The following is a 21,947-nucleotide window of genomic DNA, read 5'->3' as shown; positions in this document are numbered from 1 at the left end:
GGGGGGGGTCGCTCAAGGCCCCCAGTGAGTCCGGCAATGCAAACCCCTGAGGGAAACTCCTGAATTTTAACGATTTTGGATCCAGTTTTTCAGAGCCTATACTACGATCATACATATATGATAAATTTTGGGATAAGGAAAATCCAATTTACTTTTCAATTGGGGAAAATACGGTCAGTACACAAATAAAGACTTGAAAAAAAAACTATAAGTTCTTGCTGAACGTATCCCTTGTGTCAATAACAAATGGAATGAAATTTTGAAAAATTGAATTTTTCATCATAACTTGCCACGGTGTGACATCTATGCTATTAGATCAAGTTAAAGGCTGATTCAAAGTGTTCAAATTACATTTCTGAATGTTCAGAGAGTCAGTCTAGCAATCCAAAGACAAATCAGACACCACATGTTCAATTAAATAAAAAAAACAACTCTATTCTTAACAGATACATATTTTTTGTATTATTCAATCCTGTCACTTAAACATCAATGCCCATTTTCTCTCCTTCTTTCTCGAAAAGACATCCGAGACTCGATCTGTATTAATTTCACGTTCCCTGTAAACGTTTAGTAAACCAAGTCCCGACAACCGCCTTCTTGTCAGGTGTTCCGCAAGTAAGTTTTAACTCGGCGCATGGTGCTAAACGAGCGCTCGGCCGTTGCTGTTGATACAGGCATGCATGCAAATATGTTAAGAATAACATATACAGCTGGATACAGATCCTTATTGGTCACATTTAGCGTATCTTATCTACTGGTTCAGACCACTTCGTCTTCCAACGAATAAGTTCTGATCTGAATTCATCTTTGGATAATGTGATGTCGTCGGAGTAAGTATCAAATATCGTATCCACAAGTGCTCGATTAAGATTATTAGCTTTAGTCGGCAAAAGATGCTGTGCACAGAATCGAGGTTCAGCTGTAATTAATCGGACATTTAGTTCTGCAATTAGGTGATCAATAAAGGGAATGTACATATTTAGCCTCCAGTACTCCGACGGATTTTCGGCTGGTGCATTTGGCCTATGCCGTTGTCGACCACGATTTCTGGGCATACTGGCCTCAACTTCCACGGTTCCAGCAAAATCAACAGCTACGTTGTACAGTGCGTTCCATACTTCTATATCATTTCTTTCGTCGTTCATAAGACGAATTACAACTTTGGATTCATCTAATGCCTCTTAAAGGTCACGGTCTTTTTTCTGCAGAAGATTTGACAATGGCACCAAAGACGATAGTATGTGCTCTGTTGCTACAAGTGTTACAATATAACTAAATTGTTCAATAGCTGTTTTGTATGGACTGGCTTTTGCATCATTGTGTTCTGTCGAGAGCTCGTCTAGGGCAGAATGGACGGTCGAATAAGCTGCCTTGAACGTATACAAAGCATCCCATCGTGAAGCCCATCGCGTTTCACACAGAGTTTTGAGTTTTTGACGACCTTCCATATTCGCTCGAGCTGCGTCATCATCTGAAAGCTGTTCCTTAAATATTCCAAGTTTTTTACCTGAATAATCGAACACGAATGCAATTTCTTGTAGAGTATTCATAAGGTTTCTTACTATGGGCTCCTTACATGCATGTACAATAGACAAATTAAGGTTATGCGCCTTACAGTGGGTGTACACCGCACCTGGTACCACCTCTCGAATTCTCGCCTGCACTCCGCGATATTTGCCCGACATGTTGGCAGCACCGTCATATCCCTGTCCCCGCATTATGTCTATAATAACGCCTTTCGTGCGTTCATCTAAAAACGAATCTGTGAGTGCTTCACCGGTCGTCGATTTGCATTCAGCAAACCCAATAAATTCCTCTCGGATGCATTCTTTGACCTCGTCATAAAATCTTAGACAAAGCATCCACAAAAAAAATAATAATTTAAATGTGACAGACGGCCAGAAGACCGGACGGAGATCATAATACTAAGGTCCTTTTTTGACTCGCGTTGCGGTGGGAACAAAAGACAAAAAGCAAAGATGTGATTATTTGCATCATTCAAACAAAATATTAAGACACACGAAAGATGTAGACTCTAGCGACTTAATTTGCATACACGAATGGACATAGAAAGGATAACATAATCCTTCAACAAATATCAAGGAAACTTTTAAGGAAGGGATACGACAGTTACATTATCTCATCTATTTTAGGATGGGTACCGACATGTACAGATATGTGGCTGTATTAAAAATCTCCACTCCCACAACTCTTTCTCGGTACACACATACTGAAGAACCTTGGTGAACGTGTTCCACCCCACCCGTGCTGTCCACAAATTTGACACACAAGATCTTTATAGTCCCATAGTTTCAACAAAGTTGATATATAACACATATATTCGGATCAGCAAACAGGAAGTAGTTAAGATTTAAAGTGACAGACCGGGAATAGGGATGCACGGTACAACTGACCATAACAATGCTTCAGAATAAATATCAAATCATTTCTTCATACACAAGCCGAGAAATCTTTGACGAAACTTTTGTAGTAAATTGTCCATAAAATATCAGTCAGGCAATCGGTAAACAGGAATTAGATGTGTGACGGACCACGGCAATGATTTAGACCAAATATCAAATCATTCCTTCATACACAAGCTCAGAGGCATCTTCAACAGAAATCATTAGCGGACGTACGTACGGACGGACGTACCACGGACGGAAAGACAAGAGTAACACGTAATGCCCCCGTCGCCTAAAGACGGGGCATAAAAACGTTACACATTGTATCTTCCGCCACTGGTGGTTTCCTTATTGGTGATCTCCTATACTGTACAGAATTTAAGACGGGCAACCGAACAAACATTTTTGGAAAGCTATTTGTTCAGGACCGGTTTAATCCCATTTTAATGAAATAAAATTCAGCAAAAAGATCATTTGTTTATTTTGGCAAAATTAAAACTAGATGATATCTATTTACTATCGAGTAAACATCAATGATCTAAACAGTGTTCTACTGAAGCGTTAGCCGTATTGGTGTCACACATTTCTTTGTATTATAACGCAAAGTTTTGCTTTATAAAGCAGAATTATTTGCGTTAACTTATAACTAGCTTTATATATAACTAGTAGCGAACGCCAAAAATGTACATGTATAGTTTATGTAATAAAGCAATGATATGCTAGATTATAGAATTTTTATGTACTGTTTTTAATGGATGGAGGCCCAGCTATTGCATATTCTAGTCTTTCTTAAATAATCACATAAAACTTAGTAAAATGAAGCTGTAAGCCAAAAATTATTTTGTTGGTAGAAAAATTTAAAAAAGACGTTTGAAACCTTCATCACATTTGGTCAAAGGAAATTGCATATCATAAAAATGAAATAGAAAAAAAATAACAGGATTTTGTGTTCTGTTTTTATTGATCAATAAACAAAATCAGAGTACAAAATGCAGAAAAGAAGAACATTAAAAAGAGAAATGCTGAAAACTTCGGAAACACGCAAAAACTACTAGAACTCCTTATTATTTCGTTAATGTGGTCAGATGCTCCTAGAGAAAGCAGGGTTCTATATCGCAAATTATGATGCAAACATCAGTCACCTAATACCCTTCCGAAGTATTCAACCAAATATTTTCGGCAAAATAATTAATTCTTTGCGTTCTACATTTGAGTGAAAAATAACAAACAAAAATGTTCATTTAAATTCCAAAATAAACATGGAAGCTTCAAATATATAATCTGCATCTTCTGATTAAATTTATGCAGCTCAAGTTGATCCGGTGAATCCAGACGGACGGACGGGACGGACTGCTATAAAAACTGACTAAGGATCCCACTGATAGGAGCCAAGGAAGGCCATTTATGGACGAAAGTCACATTATTTATAACAGTTCCTTTATTTAAGATGAAATTTCGGAATATTATGAATATCATACGTTACCTAGCTGGAAAATTGTATCTGTCAAATTGCATCGTGACGTCACAGCACAACCAATCATGGTGGCGCGGGAAATTCAAATTCCCTAATTATAATTTGTGATTACATGTAATTAGTTAAGAAAAGGAAATTATTTTATTTCAGTTTAATTTTCATGAATATTTAAAAGATTGGTTTCTATATATATGACTTGAACAATAACGTAGTCTTCTCATTTAAGTGTTACATTTTGTTTGAAAGCTTGTTACATCTAATTTCGTGCATTATCTTGGGAAAATGTCCGAAATAGTTTGGAACATCCGTTTTCTTGAACCTCTTAACATTTCCAGATCCACACCTGCATGGTAATTGTTTTTTACTTTTTTCGTCATTTGTTCATTTTCATATCAATTTCATTTGTCTATGGTATCTAAAAGTTCTTGACCTGAACTGTTACAGTACATTTGACTGTAAGAGAATCACACCCCTTTCCTCGAAGATATAACGTGGGTAACCACATTGGTCAATTTTTCGAATAATCTACCAGGAATTCTCTATAATTTTATATCTTGTAATTGTGTGTGTGTGTGTGTGGGGGGGGGGGAGCAGATTCACATGCATTGACCGTTTTAATTTCAATAAGAATTAAGACTTTTATCTGTTTTGAACTGATCAGACAGTCAACCCATATCCAGTGAAGGAATTTGATACATTGCACATACGTAATAAATTCAATTGAAAGATACATTATTTTTAAAGTCATTAATTTATTAGAAGTAATAAAGATATAAAAAGAAAATTATACGATTTTCGTGTCAAATATTTCAAATCGACACAGAAAAATCGATATTATTGATAAGCACACTAGACAGTAGATGCTGACGAGCATGGTTACTCTGAATATGGTATGAATGACCAGAATTGATAATACAATATTTCAGTATACCCCTGTGGCCGTTTAATTACTGCCCTTTTGAAAATTTATTCCGTATTTATGTATTATTAATGATTATTAGTCTCTGTCATCACGACACCACAGGCATAGGATACTTGAAAAGAAACAAGAGGCTCCCAGGAGTCTTCGGCCAGGTGAGCTAAAAAGGAAGTCTGACTGTTAAACTCGAAAAAAAATAAGAGAACGAATGAAACTACAGCTTTCATAATAATCTTTTGGTACATATTTACCAGCAGATCCAACTTCTCGGAATAGAACAAACCTAGCACTTGAAGCGATTTTAGAATCTTCTTCGGTTAATTTTATGTTTTTATTATCAATTAATTTAATTTCAGTTGTTGAATCTACGTAGAAATGTAATACAGAAGCCCCCTTTTTAAACAATTCCTGCGGCTGTTTTTTTATCAAAGGAAATGTCGTCTGATTCATTGATTCCGATTATGCATTTTCATAAAAACCAACGTAAGCAAATTATGCAAATCGTGCTTTTGAATTATTTTTACAGACGAGTGTCTTCCGGTGCAAATCTTTACCTCACACCTCGTGCAACATGCATTGCGAAGAAATCAGTTATGCATTGAAAACTTCGATCAGTTGCAGCAGAAATAATTACCAACGATCGCTGATATCAGTGCAAGGATCTTTTAATAAGATTTGAGTTTCACAAAGGTGTTACAGCGGATCCATTGTAACTTTCTTATTTTCAAAATAATGGACTTAAAATATTTAAAAGTACATGTAGCAAACTACGCTAAAATATATGAAAACCAAGGGTTAGTTCTTTTAAGAGCACAAGATTTTTATACGTAAGAATCTCCTTCGTAGTTTAGAAGATTTTCAGTCTTTTATATACAGGCATATACGTAATGCTTAATGCAATCTACCGTAATATTAACAATTGTTTCAAAGGGCAGAGTTTGCTCTTAGGAATGTAACAGTCAATTCGCAGTAAATATTTTTATGTTGTTTAGATTTTCACCAGCTGAACGATTAAGGAAGTTTACGTTTGAATTGCTTAAAAAATTACTCTAATATCAAAATCGAAAACAAAAGTCTTACGTATAATCAAGATAAACACATGGTATTATAGTTGATATCTCGGTATTAAAATTCACACAGAGTGTAATTGTCAATTGAATTATAAAAAAGAGCATAGAAATAAGGTTTGTAAAGGCTTGTGAAATAAGAGTAATACCGTGTAGGCGATATAAGGAGTAAACAGAAATATAAAATCAATTGTTGTGTAAGAAATAATTGCATAATTTTTTGTTGTTGTTACAATTGAATATGATGTAAGAATGTTTTAAAATATTGAGCAAACGGAACTGTGGTTATCGGATGCTAAATAAGTCAAGAGTTACACGGGGGTGACAACGTTCCGATATACATGTACATATATGTTGTCGGTTCACACGTACAATCAATACTTTAACTTACAATTTTCACATGAATTGAGCAATTTAAAAATTTTGTTACGTGAAAATGATATGAATAGAAATTTGCGTATGAAAGTCACGCGAAGCGAATTTAAATCATAATAATAGGTGTAGGAAAGGAATTTTCTTACAACAACTTGAACTTCAATTTCCTTTCAATCATTTTTGATCTTGTGCTACAATACTCATCGATGTATGCATATACCTTAAACTAAAAAAAACACAAAAAATGTCAAAGAAAGAAGCTTTTGTCAAACCTCTAGATAGCTAGAACTTTCTTATTTCCTTTTTAGCTTACCTGGCCGAAGGCCATGAGAGCTATAGTCATCATTTGGCGTCCGTCATCGTCGTTAACAATTTTTCAAACTCTTCTCCTCTGACACTACTTTATTAATTGGAACCAAACTTGGTGTGAATGTTTCTTGGGGTATCATGCATAGAACTGATGTGGGGATTTTTGACTCGTGGAAAAACATGGCAGCCGTTACTAAGAATAGAACCTAGAGGTCAGACAGTAGCTTTTGGCATATATCTCCATATTCGTTAGGTTTAGCAAAATTATTTCAATTGCTGAAAGGTCCCTTATTATAAGGCCTTCAAAAGTCTACAGGGATCAGGCGACTCCTTGTAAGAGTTATTGCTCTTGAAATATGAAAAATGGCGTTCTTTTTTACAGTTTTCAGCCAAATAGATAGAAAGAAACTTTCAATCACAGAAATGATCCTTATGATAGTCCTACCAAAGTGTTCTTGAGTCAAAATTGTTGGACAACTCCTTGTTAAATTTCTTGCCCTTGAAATACAAACTTAACCTGGCGATTCAGGCTCCTGGGGACCTCTTGTTATTATTTTGCTATGATTTATAATCCCTTATGCCTCGCAGAAAATTAAGTGTTAGAAACGAATAACAACTGCATTGTTTGTAAGTGATATGTATTTACCAAAGGGTAAATAACGCATGCCATCCCAGCTGTTTGTTCTTACGCCTTATATGCGTTAATTAGTATCTTGTTGCTCTTGGAATGCCATGACGGACCTCAAAACTCTATCTTTGACAAGTGTTCGTTCTTTAGTAGGACTTTTGGTAGGGATATTTATGCAATAGTCATGCTTGCATTTCTCCGGTACATATACAAAATGAAATGTTTATACATGTACCTCTAACATGTAATTTTGTTCGCTGAACTCGCTTTTTGACTATATGTATATAATCGGAGGCAGAGTGTTTGGATTTAATAGAAGTATATAATCTGAAAGATTTAACCTCTGAAAATATTAATAATTTATCTGTTCTAACAAAATTTACAATGCCGCTCCCTTTTTCAGTGCTTATATGACAAATTGGGAGAGATTTCATAAAGGTATCCACCAGACGGCGTTGTACGATCCTGACGATAGCAGCATTGAGGGCCTTATAAAGGATATGACAAACGAACCAATCGTCGATGTTGGTAAGAATAGGTTGTCTCCTTTATCAGATAGTACGTCCACGTCGAAATTTTAGCGCAACACAAGCTACCATAATAAGCGACTTACGGGTGAAAATCTTGTTATTATTAGCATGCTAATTGCAAAGTAGGAAATTCAAAGCATTTCCTTTTAGACTTCATGCAACTGTACAGGCCAGATTTATATGTAACTATTTGCGAAGTCAGTTGTGGGTAATAAATTACTATAATTGTTTTGCACTTGACTGTACAATTAACAAATCAGTTTTGGTATTTAGGGATATTTTACACTGTTTCGAATACCTACTTTTAAGCATTTCCCAATGTTTCGTACATATAATGTTTTTGTCCATACAGAAGTAGATTATGAAGTAGAATTTTAGTTGATGATGTTTGCTAACAATACAAGACATAATAAACGATCGCAAATTGAAGCACAACAATTGAATGTTCTCTAAAGCCATTGAAATCAGTTTAAAGTATGCAATGTAACACCCTCCCCAAACTAATTGCCTTTCGGGAAATTAAATTAAAAGTCATTCATAGCATTTTGATAGTATTAAAACTGTTAATGTAAGGAAACTTAGCGCGATGTCCGTGCTACCTGATTTAACATAGGCTTCAGAAAACTTCATTACTTCTCTCGTTTAAGACCAAACTTTGTTATAGAAAAATGATAAATACACGATTTAAAAGTGACATCATCTCAGAAATAACTTGTCTATAACTGAGATTTGCGCTGTTCCAACAATCTAAAAATTGAACCACGGACAAATTAAACATAAACATTGTCAAACTTTGAATAACACGTGGATGATAACATCACAAACAGTTAAATTATATCATAACACACGGATACTGTACACTGTGTGTGAATCTAACCTAAGTATTTTATCGTTTCGATTATTGTGATACATGTAACGCATAGTTACATGTGTTATTATCTTATGCTGTTTGGGGTTAACAGACTGATGGAAGGCAGAATAAGCCAAAACTGTACCCTTTTTCTTCATCACAGAAATCGAAGGTCAGACTGCATACCATTGTTTAAAATTTGGCATATTCCTATTGAAACGACCGATGTACCAAACCGTAAATTCATACACTGGTGTATCGACACACTGTCAATTTGTCTTGTTTTCTGCTATTTAAATTTGCGTTTAGTATATTAACTTAACTTTTTTGTGTTTTTTTTTTCAACGTATTTTTGGCATCTATTATCTTGCATGTATTCACATGTGAATAAGTCAAAACTTAGAAATTTCGACTCGCATTTTCGATGCAGTGGATATTAGATTAAGCCTATTCGATCATCTATTTGCAGTTTGATTAAATTGTAGTAATTATAATCATCCATGCCTTTCGCATCTCTACGCTCCGGTTACCACGTCATAAAATTCGTCCATCTGCGCTAAGACTTTATAAGCTTCGTTTGAATTAACAGCATTATTACATTAAAATCCATTTTTGGATTATCAAGTAAGGTAACTCGGTGCGGTTATGGAAAATTAGACAGATGTGCTAGTTTATTTATTGAATGTAGAGTAAGTGGCATTTGTAAAGTGTCAAGAAACAGAGAAAATCGATACCACGTTTTAAGTCGGACACTTTTTTCGTCTTGTCACACAACAGAGTTTTATTACGGCTGTCGAGTTAGTTTAGCATACCCGTACTATATACTCTATGTAGTTTATTCGATGTCGTAATTTTGACATAGGATGCGGTAATAACCACAAAACATTTTTTTTCAAGTGACCCTAGCGGGCTTCATTAAATACATTCGCGGTTATTTTATACAACTTTATCCTGCAACTAAGCTTCCTACTATACACATAAACTAAGATTGTCTCAAATAAAGCTTTACGCAAAGCTTTACTTCTCCACTGTATAATAACGTCAAAAACGGGACTTGAAACAAGTAACAAGTTTAAAGCGCAGCGCTCAGAAGATTGCTGAAAGAAATGTACTATTTTGGACAAATTTCGCATGTTTTATTTAGAAAATAAGTTTGTACGATAAAAAAAATACATGAACATTGCCAAAAATATTACTATGTTTTATTTGTACTCGCTTCGAAACACTCAGCTAGATTAGCTCGGGGAACCCTGGCGATCTGACTGTTCCTAAAGCTCGTCAAATAAATTTGATATATGACGGCTGTAAACATGTATTCATATTCGCCAGTTTTCATGGTTTTAAACTGTCGATTGGTGCATATCATTTAACAATCAACCAATCAGTCATTTTTCGTATGGAGTTTGAATTCATGTACATGTAATGTGGAAGAAGAGGTTTTAATAGCAACCAGAAACTACCAACATTGTTGTACAACAGTGTATCTTAAGCAGTTTTACATTCTTTGTTGACACATCACCTCCCTTTCCTTATAATTTTTACATAAATGAACTGCAATCTTAAATGATCTCGGATGCCTTTCCGAGCCGTATATGTATAATGACAACATATGTTCAAGCCTGCACCATGTTACCAAGCTTACACGTGATACATGTAATTATTCTTCCCTGTAAATGACAGAAGTTTTACTGTTTCATTTGGAACTCACCTTCAAGGCAATAGTTTGAGGCAATCCTACTATAAGCAATTCGTGAGGTCTGTTATATTTGCAATTCAAGCATAAAATGGTCGCTTTGGCTTTGTGTCAATAGTAACATATGAAAAATGTGTGTCATGACCAACAACAGCGTTTGCAACACGTATGATCACCCTTAAGTGTGTGATGTTAAATATGATATTGGTCAAGTCTTTTTAATTACAGTAACTGAATAGCCCTTTGTGGTTACCATTTTCCTGCTACATAGACAAAAGTCTCCATAGGCAGAATTGTATGTCATTATTCTTACACCGAGCCGAAAGTCTGAAGGAGAAGCGACCTGAGACATATTATTAGTAACTTCCTGCAGACCCTAGCTCATAAACTATGGGCAAACTTATGTGAAATCTTGTTTTACATGCGTTTGAATGTGTACAGAGTGATGCCATATATAGCTTTGTACTTTACATTTTAAAAGCAATAAAAATGACGTTTTATAAGTGTTTGGAGAGAAACAAAATCTTCTATTTCTATTTAACAATTTCTATACATTCTTATTTACATGTATATATGTGTGCAGATAGACTAATCTGTTCTAAACTGTATTTAAAGTCTCGAAGGTCAATAGCTGAAACATTTTATTGCACTAGATGGATTAATCTGAGACGGAATTTGATATGAATTTTGAACAATATTTAGCTGTGCAGAAATTATAACGAAATCATTACACCATTTCTGACTTATTTTTTTTTAGAAATGAAGGAGGGTGGTACACAATTAAAGCTGATTATTACCTTTAGTGACGAAGGACAGGCCTTGTTCAAACCGATGAGGTAAGCACCATTTAATTTAACATGCAGGATCTAGCGTAGTACTTACATGTACCTTTAATACTGATGGTATTCGTATCAGTTCTGACCTTTTTTAACCATTTTGTCAAATACGTTAAGTCAGGCCCTATACTAGGCGTATTTATTACGGAAAGTGATGCCTGACCCCAATGAACTTTGGACTATATTAGTTCGAATGGGTAATTGACATCTGGACAGATTGAATACAAAGAAAATAAAAAAAAGAACCGAGTGAAAATAATAGTAAAAAAAAACTGTACAATAACTGCAATATAGACCATTAATGACTGCACAATTACATAATACCGATCGATTAAGCGTTTTTGGCCATGAACTGCATATAAATCACTGTAGAAGAACCTTACGATTTCTCAAATACGGTATTCACTTACAATTTCAGTCAGCATGCATATTTCTTGTTATCCTGTCTATGGTAGATTTTGTTTCCTAATACTCTCTGACATATACACCATACATATTCTCGTTATATATTTCAGACATTCCAGAGACCACGAAACATTGCCAGATCATTTTTACTTCACAGATTTTGAACGCCATAATGCAGAAATTGGTGCCTTTCACTTAGACAGGTTTGTAATTATAATATAGTAAATAAAATGCTTCCATGATTACCGGCAAAGATGAAATTATTTTACACCAAATAAGAGGCCTGATAGGATATCAAACACGATTTGACTTTAAGTTTTGAGAGTATGACGAGTAGTTAGTACTTTCTACAAGGGCCACATCAGCTGCTCTGTTCCATAAATATTCATTTCCGGTGGAAGAGGGGGAACATCATTTGTCTTTTGGAAACTGATATTCCGTGGTGGTCAGTCAAGGCTAAATGAGTTGTTTGGGGACAAAGTGCCTCATACAGATTCACGTTGGTTTTCTCTTAATTTTTTTGAAGTAAACATAAAGAACACTCATGTTATCATCGGAGTTCTTACAAAGAATACTAAATGTGCTCATCGAAGTTTTCATATAACTATACAACACCACGTTGTTAACCGATTTTCATGTGCAGTGTTTGGTAGCTACAAGTCATGTGGCTATTTATAAAACATAGGACAGGAAGGTTAATTAGTTTTCGTTGTAACGTGTGTAAAATACTAATGAACAATTGCAAACATAAATATTAATATGTCCCCTGAGGGTGAATAGCTGTACTGTAATTGTTCTTGTACGGTGACGCTCTTGAGACTCATGAATATTCATATTTTAGTGGGTAACTACTGAATGTTGAATTCTATTATCCTCACGAAACTCTATTTACTGTGTTGAAAAAAATAATATAGATTAGGAAACCTCAGTTAATACATTTTTGTCTCAACATTGCGCCCGTTTTCTATATACAGTAAATGTTTTTAGGTTCAAGGTTGTTATTACTCCTAACATTTTGGTACATTAGATTGTCACCTTTGACGTTTATTTAAATGACAAATTTAGTCTAAGGTATACATGTAGGAAGAATAAGCGGGGACCAAATGTCTTACAATATTTAAGGTCTGTAATTCCCGGCAAATTACCTGCGTTAATTGCAGCTTTTTAAAATCGTCCTTTGACTGCAAATTACATTTACATACAGTCATAAGAAACCTAACTTTCTTTAAAGGTGCTTTCCGAATCTTCTTGGACAGAACAGATCTCGTTGAATAGCTCGTCCTGAAGATTTACGTTTTATTTTTTCAAAACATAAAATTGTCACATCATATAACTTATTATACTTTCATCAAAACAGGAAAATATGTTTACATCTGTATGGATTTTGGCATTTATTACCATCATTTTCTAGTTTTGACTTTTATTGTAAAAAAAAAGTAATTTTGTTATATAACACGTTTGTGTAAACATGGTTATGAAAGAAAACAAAATATATCTCAAGAATAGATTTGAAAATAATTAACAATATTCTGAATGTTGATTGACTACGTATACATCTCTTGGTTACATTAAATAGAAGTCTACATTTTTGGCTTCTATATAGTTCGGTTTGATAATGCCTTGTTCTTTATTAAACTGTCCTTTGAGGTCAGGGGGATTTTGATTTATTCAACCATATGTTGTTTGTTTGTTTTATGTTGCATTTTATTTGTCTCACAAGCTGTATGTGTTATGCTTAATGACAAATAAAGTATATAGTATAATAAAGCATTTAAAAGACTTAAAAACTTCCTAAATATTCATGAAGGTATTCATTGTTCTATTTTTTAAAATACGAGCCACGGCATTAAAGAAATAAATGAAGTAGTCTAGTATAGCTTTCTCCCATAAATGAGGAGGAATATAACACCATTATCTACGTAATTTCATACATGGTATGTAGACTACAAGCTGGGGTAACCAAACCTATACCTAACTTCCGCCTCATAAATCATGCTAATTTCCGTTTTTTTCCCCGACGCAGTCGGTATAGTTCCGCTTTCTACCCTTTGACTTAAATGACGCTCTTCTATGGAAACGCAAGTCACCTGATCGCAATTCTGTTTTCCGATTGGCCATATACTAATAACTTTGTGGCGTTCGAAAAAAATATGTAGAAAATTTGAAATTACGTGTTATGTGTTATTTTCTTGAAAGAAATGTGGAAACATAGATGTTAAAAGAACATAATTTTACTGCGTCATCAGATTGCATTACAATACTGTTTATCTTCAAATTAATCTTTATTTATATTTCAGAGTATTAGGATTTTATAGAGTTCCCCCAACAATTGGCAGGAAAGTGAATATGACTTATGAAATAAAACGGTTAGCAGACCACAAGCTGTCTAAAACATTCTTCAAATCACCAGGTATATAATTACAAGAATTAAGTACTGAGTCCTACTTTTAACTATCCTGTTGTCTTTTTTCCAATGTCTTGTTAAAACTCGGTGTAAAGATTCTGTGTTGTATGTTCATTTAAAAGCAACTTTACCGTCGTTGATACAACTGACAAAATGGTTGTTCGATAATGTTTTGAAACATTTCAAAGTAGTGAAGTGAATAGATTTCGTTATTCAACTTTCATAACCAGACAATGAGATGACCGAGCGAAACAACTTTCATAGAGAAAAAAAGGAAGTGTATTGCATTTAATCAAAGTAGGTTCCGAAAATTGCAATATTGTTTCAACAACAATAACCGAATTTCTCACACCTGGAAAATGAAGTTTAAATTTATATTCTGTCGACTGGGGCCGTCTCTTAATAGGAAAATCGCACTATTATGTTTGAAAACTGTCAGGCTTTAAAAGTCAATAAAGTTTGCATTTGAAATGCCCAAAGATTTAGCATCAAATCATAAGGTGAAGCTAAAATACCACACGCTGTAATAACGCTCACAGACCTACATCACACAAGGAAGTTTTGTATTTTATGCGGTTATTTCATCATTGCACAGGCTATTTGTGTTGGAAGTCTATGCCAGGCACCTCAAAACCTTGGTTATAAATATATCTTATGATTGCAGCAAAATAAACTTTCAGGCATCATAATAGAATCTTTGAAAGAACATCGATTTGAATCGACGTTGACAATGTGAAAGTTGGTCCTTAAGTCAGGTTGCCATAGCATTTATGTATGATCGGAAATAATTGTTAACAAGTTGCTTTGAAATTTAAAAATGAATTTAAGGAAAGTTTAGCACTTAAAAACAAACGGTCTTATCATACCTATGGCACTTATAGAAACACAGACTTGATCATTCACACATTATCTACTTATCTACTGTAACAATGCATTATACAAATGCAAATGATAAAGCATTTATGCATGTCAAATTATTAAAAAAATGACATATAAAGGAAAATAAAATACCAATTATCATAAATGTAGAATATATTAAAGGATATTATCATCCATTTTAATGTCGAAAATTTTTGTCTGAGGTTGATTCCATTACTCAGTAATGAATTTCTAACACAGAAACGATTATTTTAGCTTGTTTTTTACATTATTGTACTATTGTTACTTATCATTGTTTATACTTTGATGAAACCACATATAATAAAAATCGTAAAAAGTGAATTATTAAGTATAACCAGATGTATAAAATTATGAAGTTAATTGTCATCAGTCTATTAACATGAAACACACTGAACACAAACAGAAAGTTGTTAGACAGATGCATCACTTAACCCTTAAAATCGTCATTTGAATTGTTTAAGACAAAAATGACACAAATGTTTCTTTTGATTTGATAATTTTTTTTTCAAATGTATGTGTATTGCACACTGAAAATAAATCGCCATTTAGCTATATAAGGTAAGAATAGGAGTCCAACTTAAGTTCTTTCTACTACCATAACAACGTTTTACGAGCATGTAATTTTTTTTTCATTCTCACAACTTAGAAACTGCCAATGATATCATCAATTATTGCTAATTTGTTTAAAATCCCTTTGATCTTACTATACGATAATTTTTGATCTCACGCCAGTCGAGTGAGAATGAAAATTATCGCTAGTTTCTACGTCTTCGCATGACATACAAGCAACAGCGTTTGAATATTTGACTACCCAAATAACCACCTGTTTACTGCGTATGAAATAATGGCAGATTTGTGGCAATATTTTTTAATCTACAATGGAAAATGATTGAAAACAGTAACTTCCCCGATTAGAATGAATAAATTCCCAAATTATTTAACAAATTTTAAACACGATCGTCATAGTTAATCGATTTTTTTTTCAAAAAATGTGTATCACAGCTGCACAACATACGTGACGTCACGTAGCACGTTGCTGAAAAATAGTCCCGAAAAGAAATTTTGCAGTGCTTATAAAACTTAGATATTTAGGTCAAGAAAACTGAAAATAAAAGGAAACTAATACCTTACAATTTAGCAAAACAGCGATAACGAGATTATTAATTTTTTTCAACTCGCGGGAGTTTTTCATATTTATCTCGTCTCGCGGAAAAGCCACTAAACGAGATAAGCATGAGAAACTCCCTCTCGTTTAAAAAAAATATTAAATAATCTAATAATCTTACACCCTTTTCGATGATGTATATGTATTGGCCTATGCAGAGCTCGAGTACTTACAAATGAACAGGTCTGAACAAGAAAGTATAATTCGCAGGAGACGACTACGATTCTTTAAAGTTGGACAGGGGTCGGAAGTCAGCCCTCACAGCAGTTAAGGTGTATACCCCAGGTGGCTTAATGAGGTAGCCTTCGCTTTGGGGTTGTTAGGTCAGGCGAGAAAAGCCGCGGACTATTATGGCATAAGAGTAATCAAAATATTCCAACGCTGTTGCTTATATATCACGCGAAGACATAAAAACTAGCGATAATTTTCATTCTCACTCGACTGGCGTGAGATTGAAAATTATCGTATAGTAAGATCAAAGGGATTTTAAACAAATTAGCAAGATTCTAGCGGAAATCAAAAGAATATAATCCAGGGATAAAATCCAGACATATAAAACAGAGACACACACAACAAAGAACATAAAATAACAAAATAACAAGTACAAAGCAACAAACATGTATGAAGCACGCCTCACTTCATGCATGTATTAGGCCCATCTATAGTGTTGTTTAATTCAGAGTAGGCTACATGGGGCCATTGTTCCTCAATATTGTCATTATTTATTTTTTGTTCCTCAATATTGTCATTATTTATTTTTATTGAATCTTTCCGAACTTGTTATCGTGAATCCCTTTGCAGCTCTTAGAATAATAAAGTTCTTATTTTAGTTCTTTTTCTTTTTTTAGCCAATAACGTGTGTTTTCATGGTTCCTGTTCTTATTATTGTGATACAAGTCATGCTATCTGTGGAAATCCAGATATGTTAGAGGGCTCATTCGCAACATTCCTTCCACCTGAGAAATTGGCTTCCCGAAAAACATGGCGAAATCCATGGAAACGGTCATATAGTAAACACAGAAAGGCATACTGGGAAGCCTATGATGACCTTTGTGAAAAGGTCAGACAAAGGCAGCCCTACAATAAAGGGAGACGACTCAATGATCTCATTGACATGCACATATTTGACTTTTTACAGGGTGAGTCTTAATGAAGTCGTCAACAACCACAGGAATTATGAAAATCTCATTTTTGATGATAGAGGCCAATATGAATGTGTTTTATTTATCTGTGGCTTGTCTTTTATCTGAGTAGTAGTACCAGTATCGTATTGCATAGCCCTACGCGGGTACACGTCAAAACATGGAGGGTATAAACATATAGTGCATTTTTTGCTTCTTTACGCACTAATGTTTTGTCAAAAGATATGAACAATGACTTATAAAATGGAGCAAACATAACACTATAAGATGACTTACTTTTTGTTTAGAAAATTTGACATTATAACATAAAAATGTACCACTGAAAAGGTTTGTTTGATGAGTACAAAACGAAAGTGAAAGTAAAGAAAATGGCTCATACTGGTCAAGACTACTTTTCTGTCCGATCGTCATGGACTCACCCTACTTTTTTTGCAGAATATTATTTTTTCACATGTTCTTAGAAAAACTACTTAGGTGAAAGTTTTATTGATTCAAGTTACATATTTTTAAACAAGTATTATCTTTAAAAGATAGACGACGTATTTACTCTCTATGTTAAAACAAATCTGATTTAGACTTTATTTAGTGATCTTTATTTTGTTTGATCAATGTACTGTTCGTACTTCAACAAATTTATTGGTTCAAGAAAAAGATGTTTCCGATTATTCAATGTAAAAAAGGTTATAAAATATGTAAAAGTGGTTAAGATTATTCCGGACACCGATGCCCCCAATGGCGCCTTAAATTTCACGGTGACCAGCACTTCCCTATAGGTTACAATAGCGCAATTATGTCTCCTCGGTATTCAGCGAGATCTTTACCCCAACATGCAGCCCAGTGGAAAATACAGACACGTTCACGACTGGTGGATAATAAAAAAAGATATTTTCGTGAAAAAAAATTATACGAACAGTAAGGAACCAAAAGTTTCGAATTTGAAAGCTTGCAGCCTATATATGCTTATTTCATGGAGCACTTAAGGCTTAGAGTGGCTACTGAAAAATTGATGTTTGAAAAAGAATCCCCCTTTTTGAACCTTAATTTACGGGTAGAAACGCCGGATGACATGGTGGTTTTTATTAAAAGCTATATGGGTGTATTTTAGCAACATTGCGTTCGACTATGGATATTTCACCCGGATCTATTTCTAGATTTTAGTGGAAGTGAAGACCCCCCCCCCATACTGAAATTGCATTGTGAATAATTGCGCTCTTGTATCCTATAGAAGTCTATGGGCAAATTAATACGATACTGAGACCTATTGCGCATGGTAATTACAATAGAAATTGGAGTTATCTCTCTTTGTGTGTAAACATTATTTTAAAATGAAGTGTATGTTTTTAGGTAATATGGATAGGCATCATTACGAAACCATAAAAGATTTTGGTAATGACACATTCCATTTACATCTTGATAATGGGAGAGGGTAAGTTGTAACTAATCAAGACTTAATAGAACATACTGACAAGGTATAGCAATATTAAGTTGTAATACAGTGGACTACACATCTGACGTTAACACTTTTGGCATGTTAGCTTACCTATGAAGCACGATTAACTGATGCATTTCAAGAGGACAGAAGTGCTCTATTCTGTAGTTATTTCAGTTCAAAAAAGTACCCAATAGAGAAGAAATTTATACTGTTTATCTTGTAACACTCCAATTACTTTGTTCTTTTTATTACAGGTTCGGTAAAACAATACATGATGAAATGTCAATATTAGCTCCAATTTACCAGTGCTGCCAAATACGATACTCTACCTTTATAAAACTAGTTAAGTTGTACCTAGGACCTGACAAAATGAGTTCATTAATGAGGATATCATTAGCCAAAGATTCTATTAGTCCCATCCTCACTGAACCCCATCTCTACGCTCTGGATAGACGGATCATTAAAGTGCTGAAAGAAATTTACAATTGTATACAAGATGGCAAAGATATAGATGATGTTATTGTTGACAAATGAACCGTTGTGGATTTTAATGGCTTTATTTTTTGATTTTTTTTTTCAATTTAAAGAAAGGGATGTTGATATTTCTTCCAATGGGTTTGGTTTGTTCGGACTACTTCTCACCTACTATTCCTATAGAAGTGTTGCTGTTAAAAAGTCACTGACTTTCTTGATTGTATTTGTTCTTAAAAACATTTGTGTCTTGAAGCTTGTATGTTTATTACTAAATAATGTAGAGTATTTCAAAAATGGTTTTCTATAGTTGTCACTACTATGTTCTTGTTTTCAAATCATTGCTACATGTTTTGTCAAAACAAGATGTTTTTGGGCTGTCTTAATGCTTACTGCTATGTTATTAACAAACACAGAAGTAGGAATCTAAGAAGATGTCGGCTTATGATGAATGATAATCAGACATAAAATCAGGGCAGAATTCCGAATTTTTGTCCTGTTGAATCTCCTATAGGAGAAAAAGAAGTTGATACAGTAAGGGACTGCTGGAATATCATGTTTAACTTTTACCGTGAAACAGCAATTTTATTAAAGCAAAATAAATGATATTTTCGATCAAGAAGTTCTGCTGGTCCTAAATATTTAATCTGTAGCATAAGTTTAGAATAGATATATAAAATAGAACATTCCAAAAACATTCAGAATGTGAATTAGAAAATTGATAGATATTTGTTGATAGATTGGCCATGAAGTTTTTATTGATTTATGTTTTTGGGGACTGATGTGGTATTCTTGCTTTAGAATATGTTGGTGAAGTGTTTGACTCGAGACTTACAAAGAAAATCAAATGTTGTCTATATGTATTACACAAATGTGGAGTAAATCACAGAAATGGTGCTATTTTTGAACTACCACTTGTTCCGGATAGTTTTGTTACTGACAGTATGGTTGAGTGTATAATGGAGTAATGAAGTAAAGTTATTTATTTTGTGGTCCATGTTTTGATTTTTTCCTTGTATAATCCTTATGTCAGAATAAAAGTGACATATCATTTGTCTTGCCGTCCCATAAGCTCTGTTAGTGATGGGACATGTTTATCTGATAAACATCTATGTTACGCGGACTAACGTTTTAATAGTCGAGACTGGATTGGAGTCGCCTAAATAATAATAATAAAAAAAAACACCGGTGGGATGGATGGCATTAGGCTGACATTTTTCATCCTGAATGGGTTGTTGTCCTGATATATTCACCATTTCCATTCTCGTCATAATTTAGGGATGAGAGTTTCGATTTTTGTCTACAAAAACCTCTGTTTTTTCTTTTTACTTTTTTCCAGACTGGAATACGCGCATTCGGTAATCATCTTTGTGTCTTTCATTGCATACCATACAAAACGAAATTTAAAAATAATATACAAAGTATACACTCCTAACGGACGATTTGAAAATTAACAATAAAAAAATTATATTTCGGTATGTATTATTTACTCATATACACATCAGTCGCTTATTTAAAATGGAATACAAATTGCCATTACCATTGATAAATAGTTTACTGATATTTACAAGCAATACCACAACATATGCACTATATATCCCAGTGATGAAACGTAACACATGCACCAGAGTATAGTCTTAAAACAAAATAATAAATACTTTCCGAGATCAATGTAGGTTTTCAGCTTCTATAAATACACCTTTAAGTAATCGCTGAAATGCACCGACAAAAAAACCAATGAATTAATCCACGGTAACAAAACGATGACATTTCTGAAAAAAAACTAGTAAAAAAGTAAAATAACGACAGACTCATTAATGACCAACATCTCCTGACTAGATAGGCACATGGAATCTGCGGTGGGTTAAATTAGTTTTATCATAAAACAACCCCTTGAATGTACATGTTTTGTAAGGTAAAAAATGAAATGAAACAACAAACCAAGCATAAATTTCACTGAATAATACAACAAGTTCTCTACATGGAGTGCCTCAGCATATTTTGATTATGATCTTCCTACATATTTATTTTAATGCTGCTGATGAGAGGTTACTCCTTGAAACACTTGTACAGCATATCGAAATTTACAATATATAAAACGGGCATTTTTTTGTATATTCAAAATACTAAATATAGACACTATACTCAATATATTCGCTTTGGCGACGATAATCGTCAAATTCTTGGAATTCCCATTGGCACCAATTGTACACCACTTATTGTGGACCTCTTTCTGTACTGTTGCGAATATCAATTTATGGCTAGAATAAATAAAAATCCTTTGGTACGATTTGCTCGTATTTGTAACACTTTTTTGGATCTTAACGAAAGGAATCTATTTAACCGCGAAATTACTGCATTAAGGTTTTCGATATCACGAGTTCGTTAAAATATTCACAAAATATTTCAATCGATCCTAAACAAAACTCATTCTCAAATGCAGATGTACTTGATACATGCTGGTAACTACCATCTTTTGTTTTACGGTAATATTTTTCACAAAACTCAGAAAGCTCGATACCCACCAAATATGTTAACTGAACTGTTGGTTCGTAGGGGATATAGTCGCTCAGAAAGAGTCAAGTCCGGAGGAGCCGAAAGAGGAAAGGAAAACTATGACACGTTGAACAAATCAGTTTTCATGGTGCAGACGGATACTTCGTAACGATCCACGAGTTCATGATGGCGACAATAAAATTTCTGTAATGATGACTTCATTCCTATGGCAACATATCCATATGCGCCATGAAAACTGACTTATTCAACGTGTCATAGTTTTCTTTTTCTCTTTCGTCTACTCCGGACTTGACCTTTTATAAGCAACTCGGCAGGTGTTTCTAGAAAAGCAAAGGACGCTTACCCTCCAGGTGCACCTGGTCCATGCTCTCAGTTTTTAGTGGAGTCAGAGTTACTCATTTGCTTTTGTTACTTTGTATATATGA

The 21,947-nt window shown here is 34.1% G+C and overlaps 1 protein-coding gene across 4 annotated transcripts in view; it reads left to right on the top strand.

Annotated features, from left to right (window-relative positions):
• LOC148620301 (extracellular serine/threonine protein kinase FAM20C-like) overlaps window positions 1-19,997 on the top strand; it is a 34,950-nt gene extending 14,953 nt beyond the window's left edge. For all 4 annotated transcript variants that reach the window (XM_088581058.1, XM_088581057.1, XM_088581055.1 and 1 more), the window contains exons 3-9: window positions 7,581-7,705; window positions 11,008-11,086; window positions 11,602-11,694; window positions 13,789-13,901; window positions 16,809-17,099; window positions 18,447-18,528; window positions 18,789-19,997. In XM_088581058.1, coding sequence (XP_088437184.1) covers window positions 7,581-7,705; window positions 11,008-11,086; window positions 11,602-11,694; window positions 13,789-13,901; window positions 16,809-17,099; window positions 18,447-18,528; window positions 18,789-19,068 — 1,063 coding nt within the window. In that variant the 3' untranslated portion in view covers window positions 19,069-19,997. The remainder of the gene's footprint in view (window positions 1-7,580; window positions 7,706-11,007; window positions 11,087-11,601; window positions 11,695-13,788; window positions 13,902-16,808; window positions 17,100-18,446; window positions 18,529-18,788) is intronic.
• Window positions 19,998-21,947: the final 1,950 nt, after the last annotated feature.

Source organism: Perna viridis, chromosome 4 (assembly GCF_037379345.1).
Source record: "Perna viridis isolate PV_CMFRI_1.1 ecotype Kerala chromosome 4, ASM3737934v1, whole genome shotgun sequence".
Taxonomy (NCBI): Eukaryota; Metazoa; Mollusca; class Bivalvia; order Mytilida; family Mytilidae; genus Perna; species Perna viridis.
This window is presented reverse-complemented; position numbering and strand designations above follow the sequence as displayed.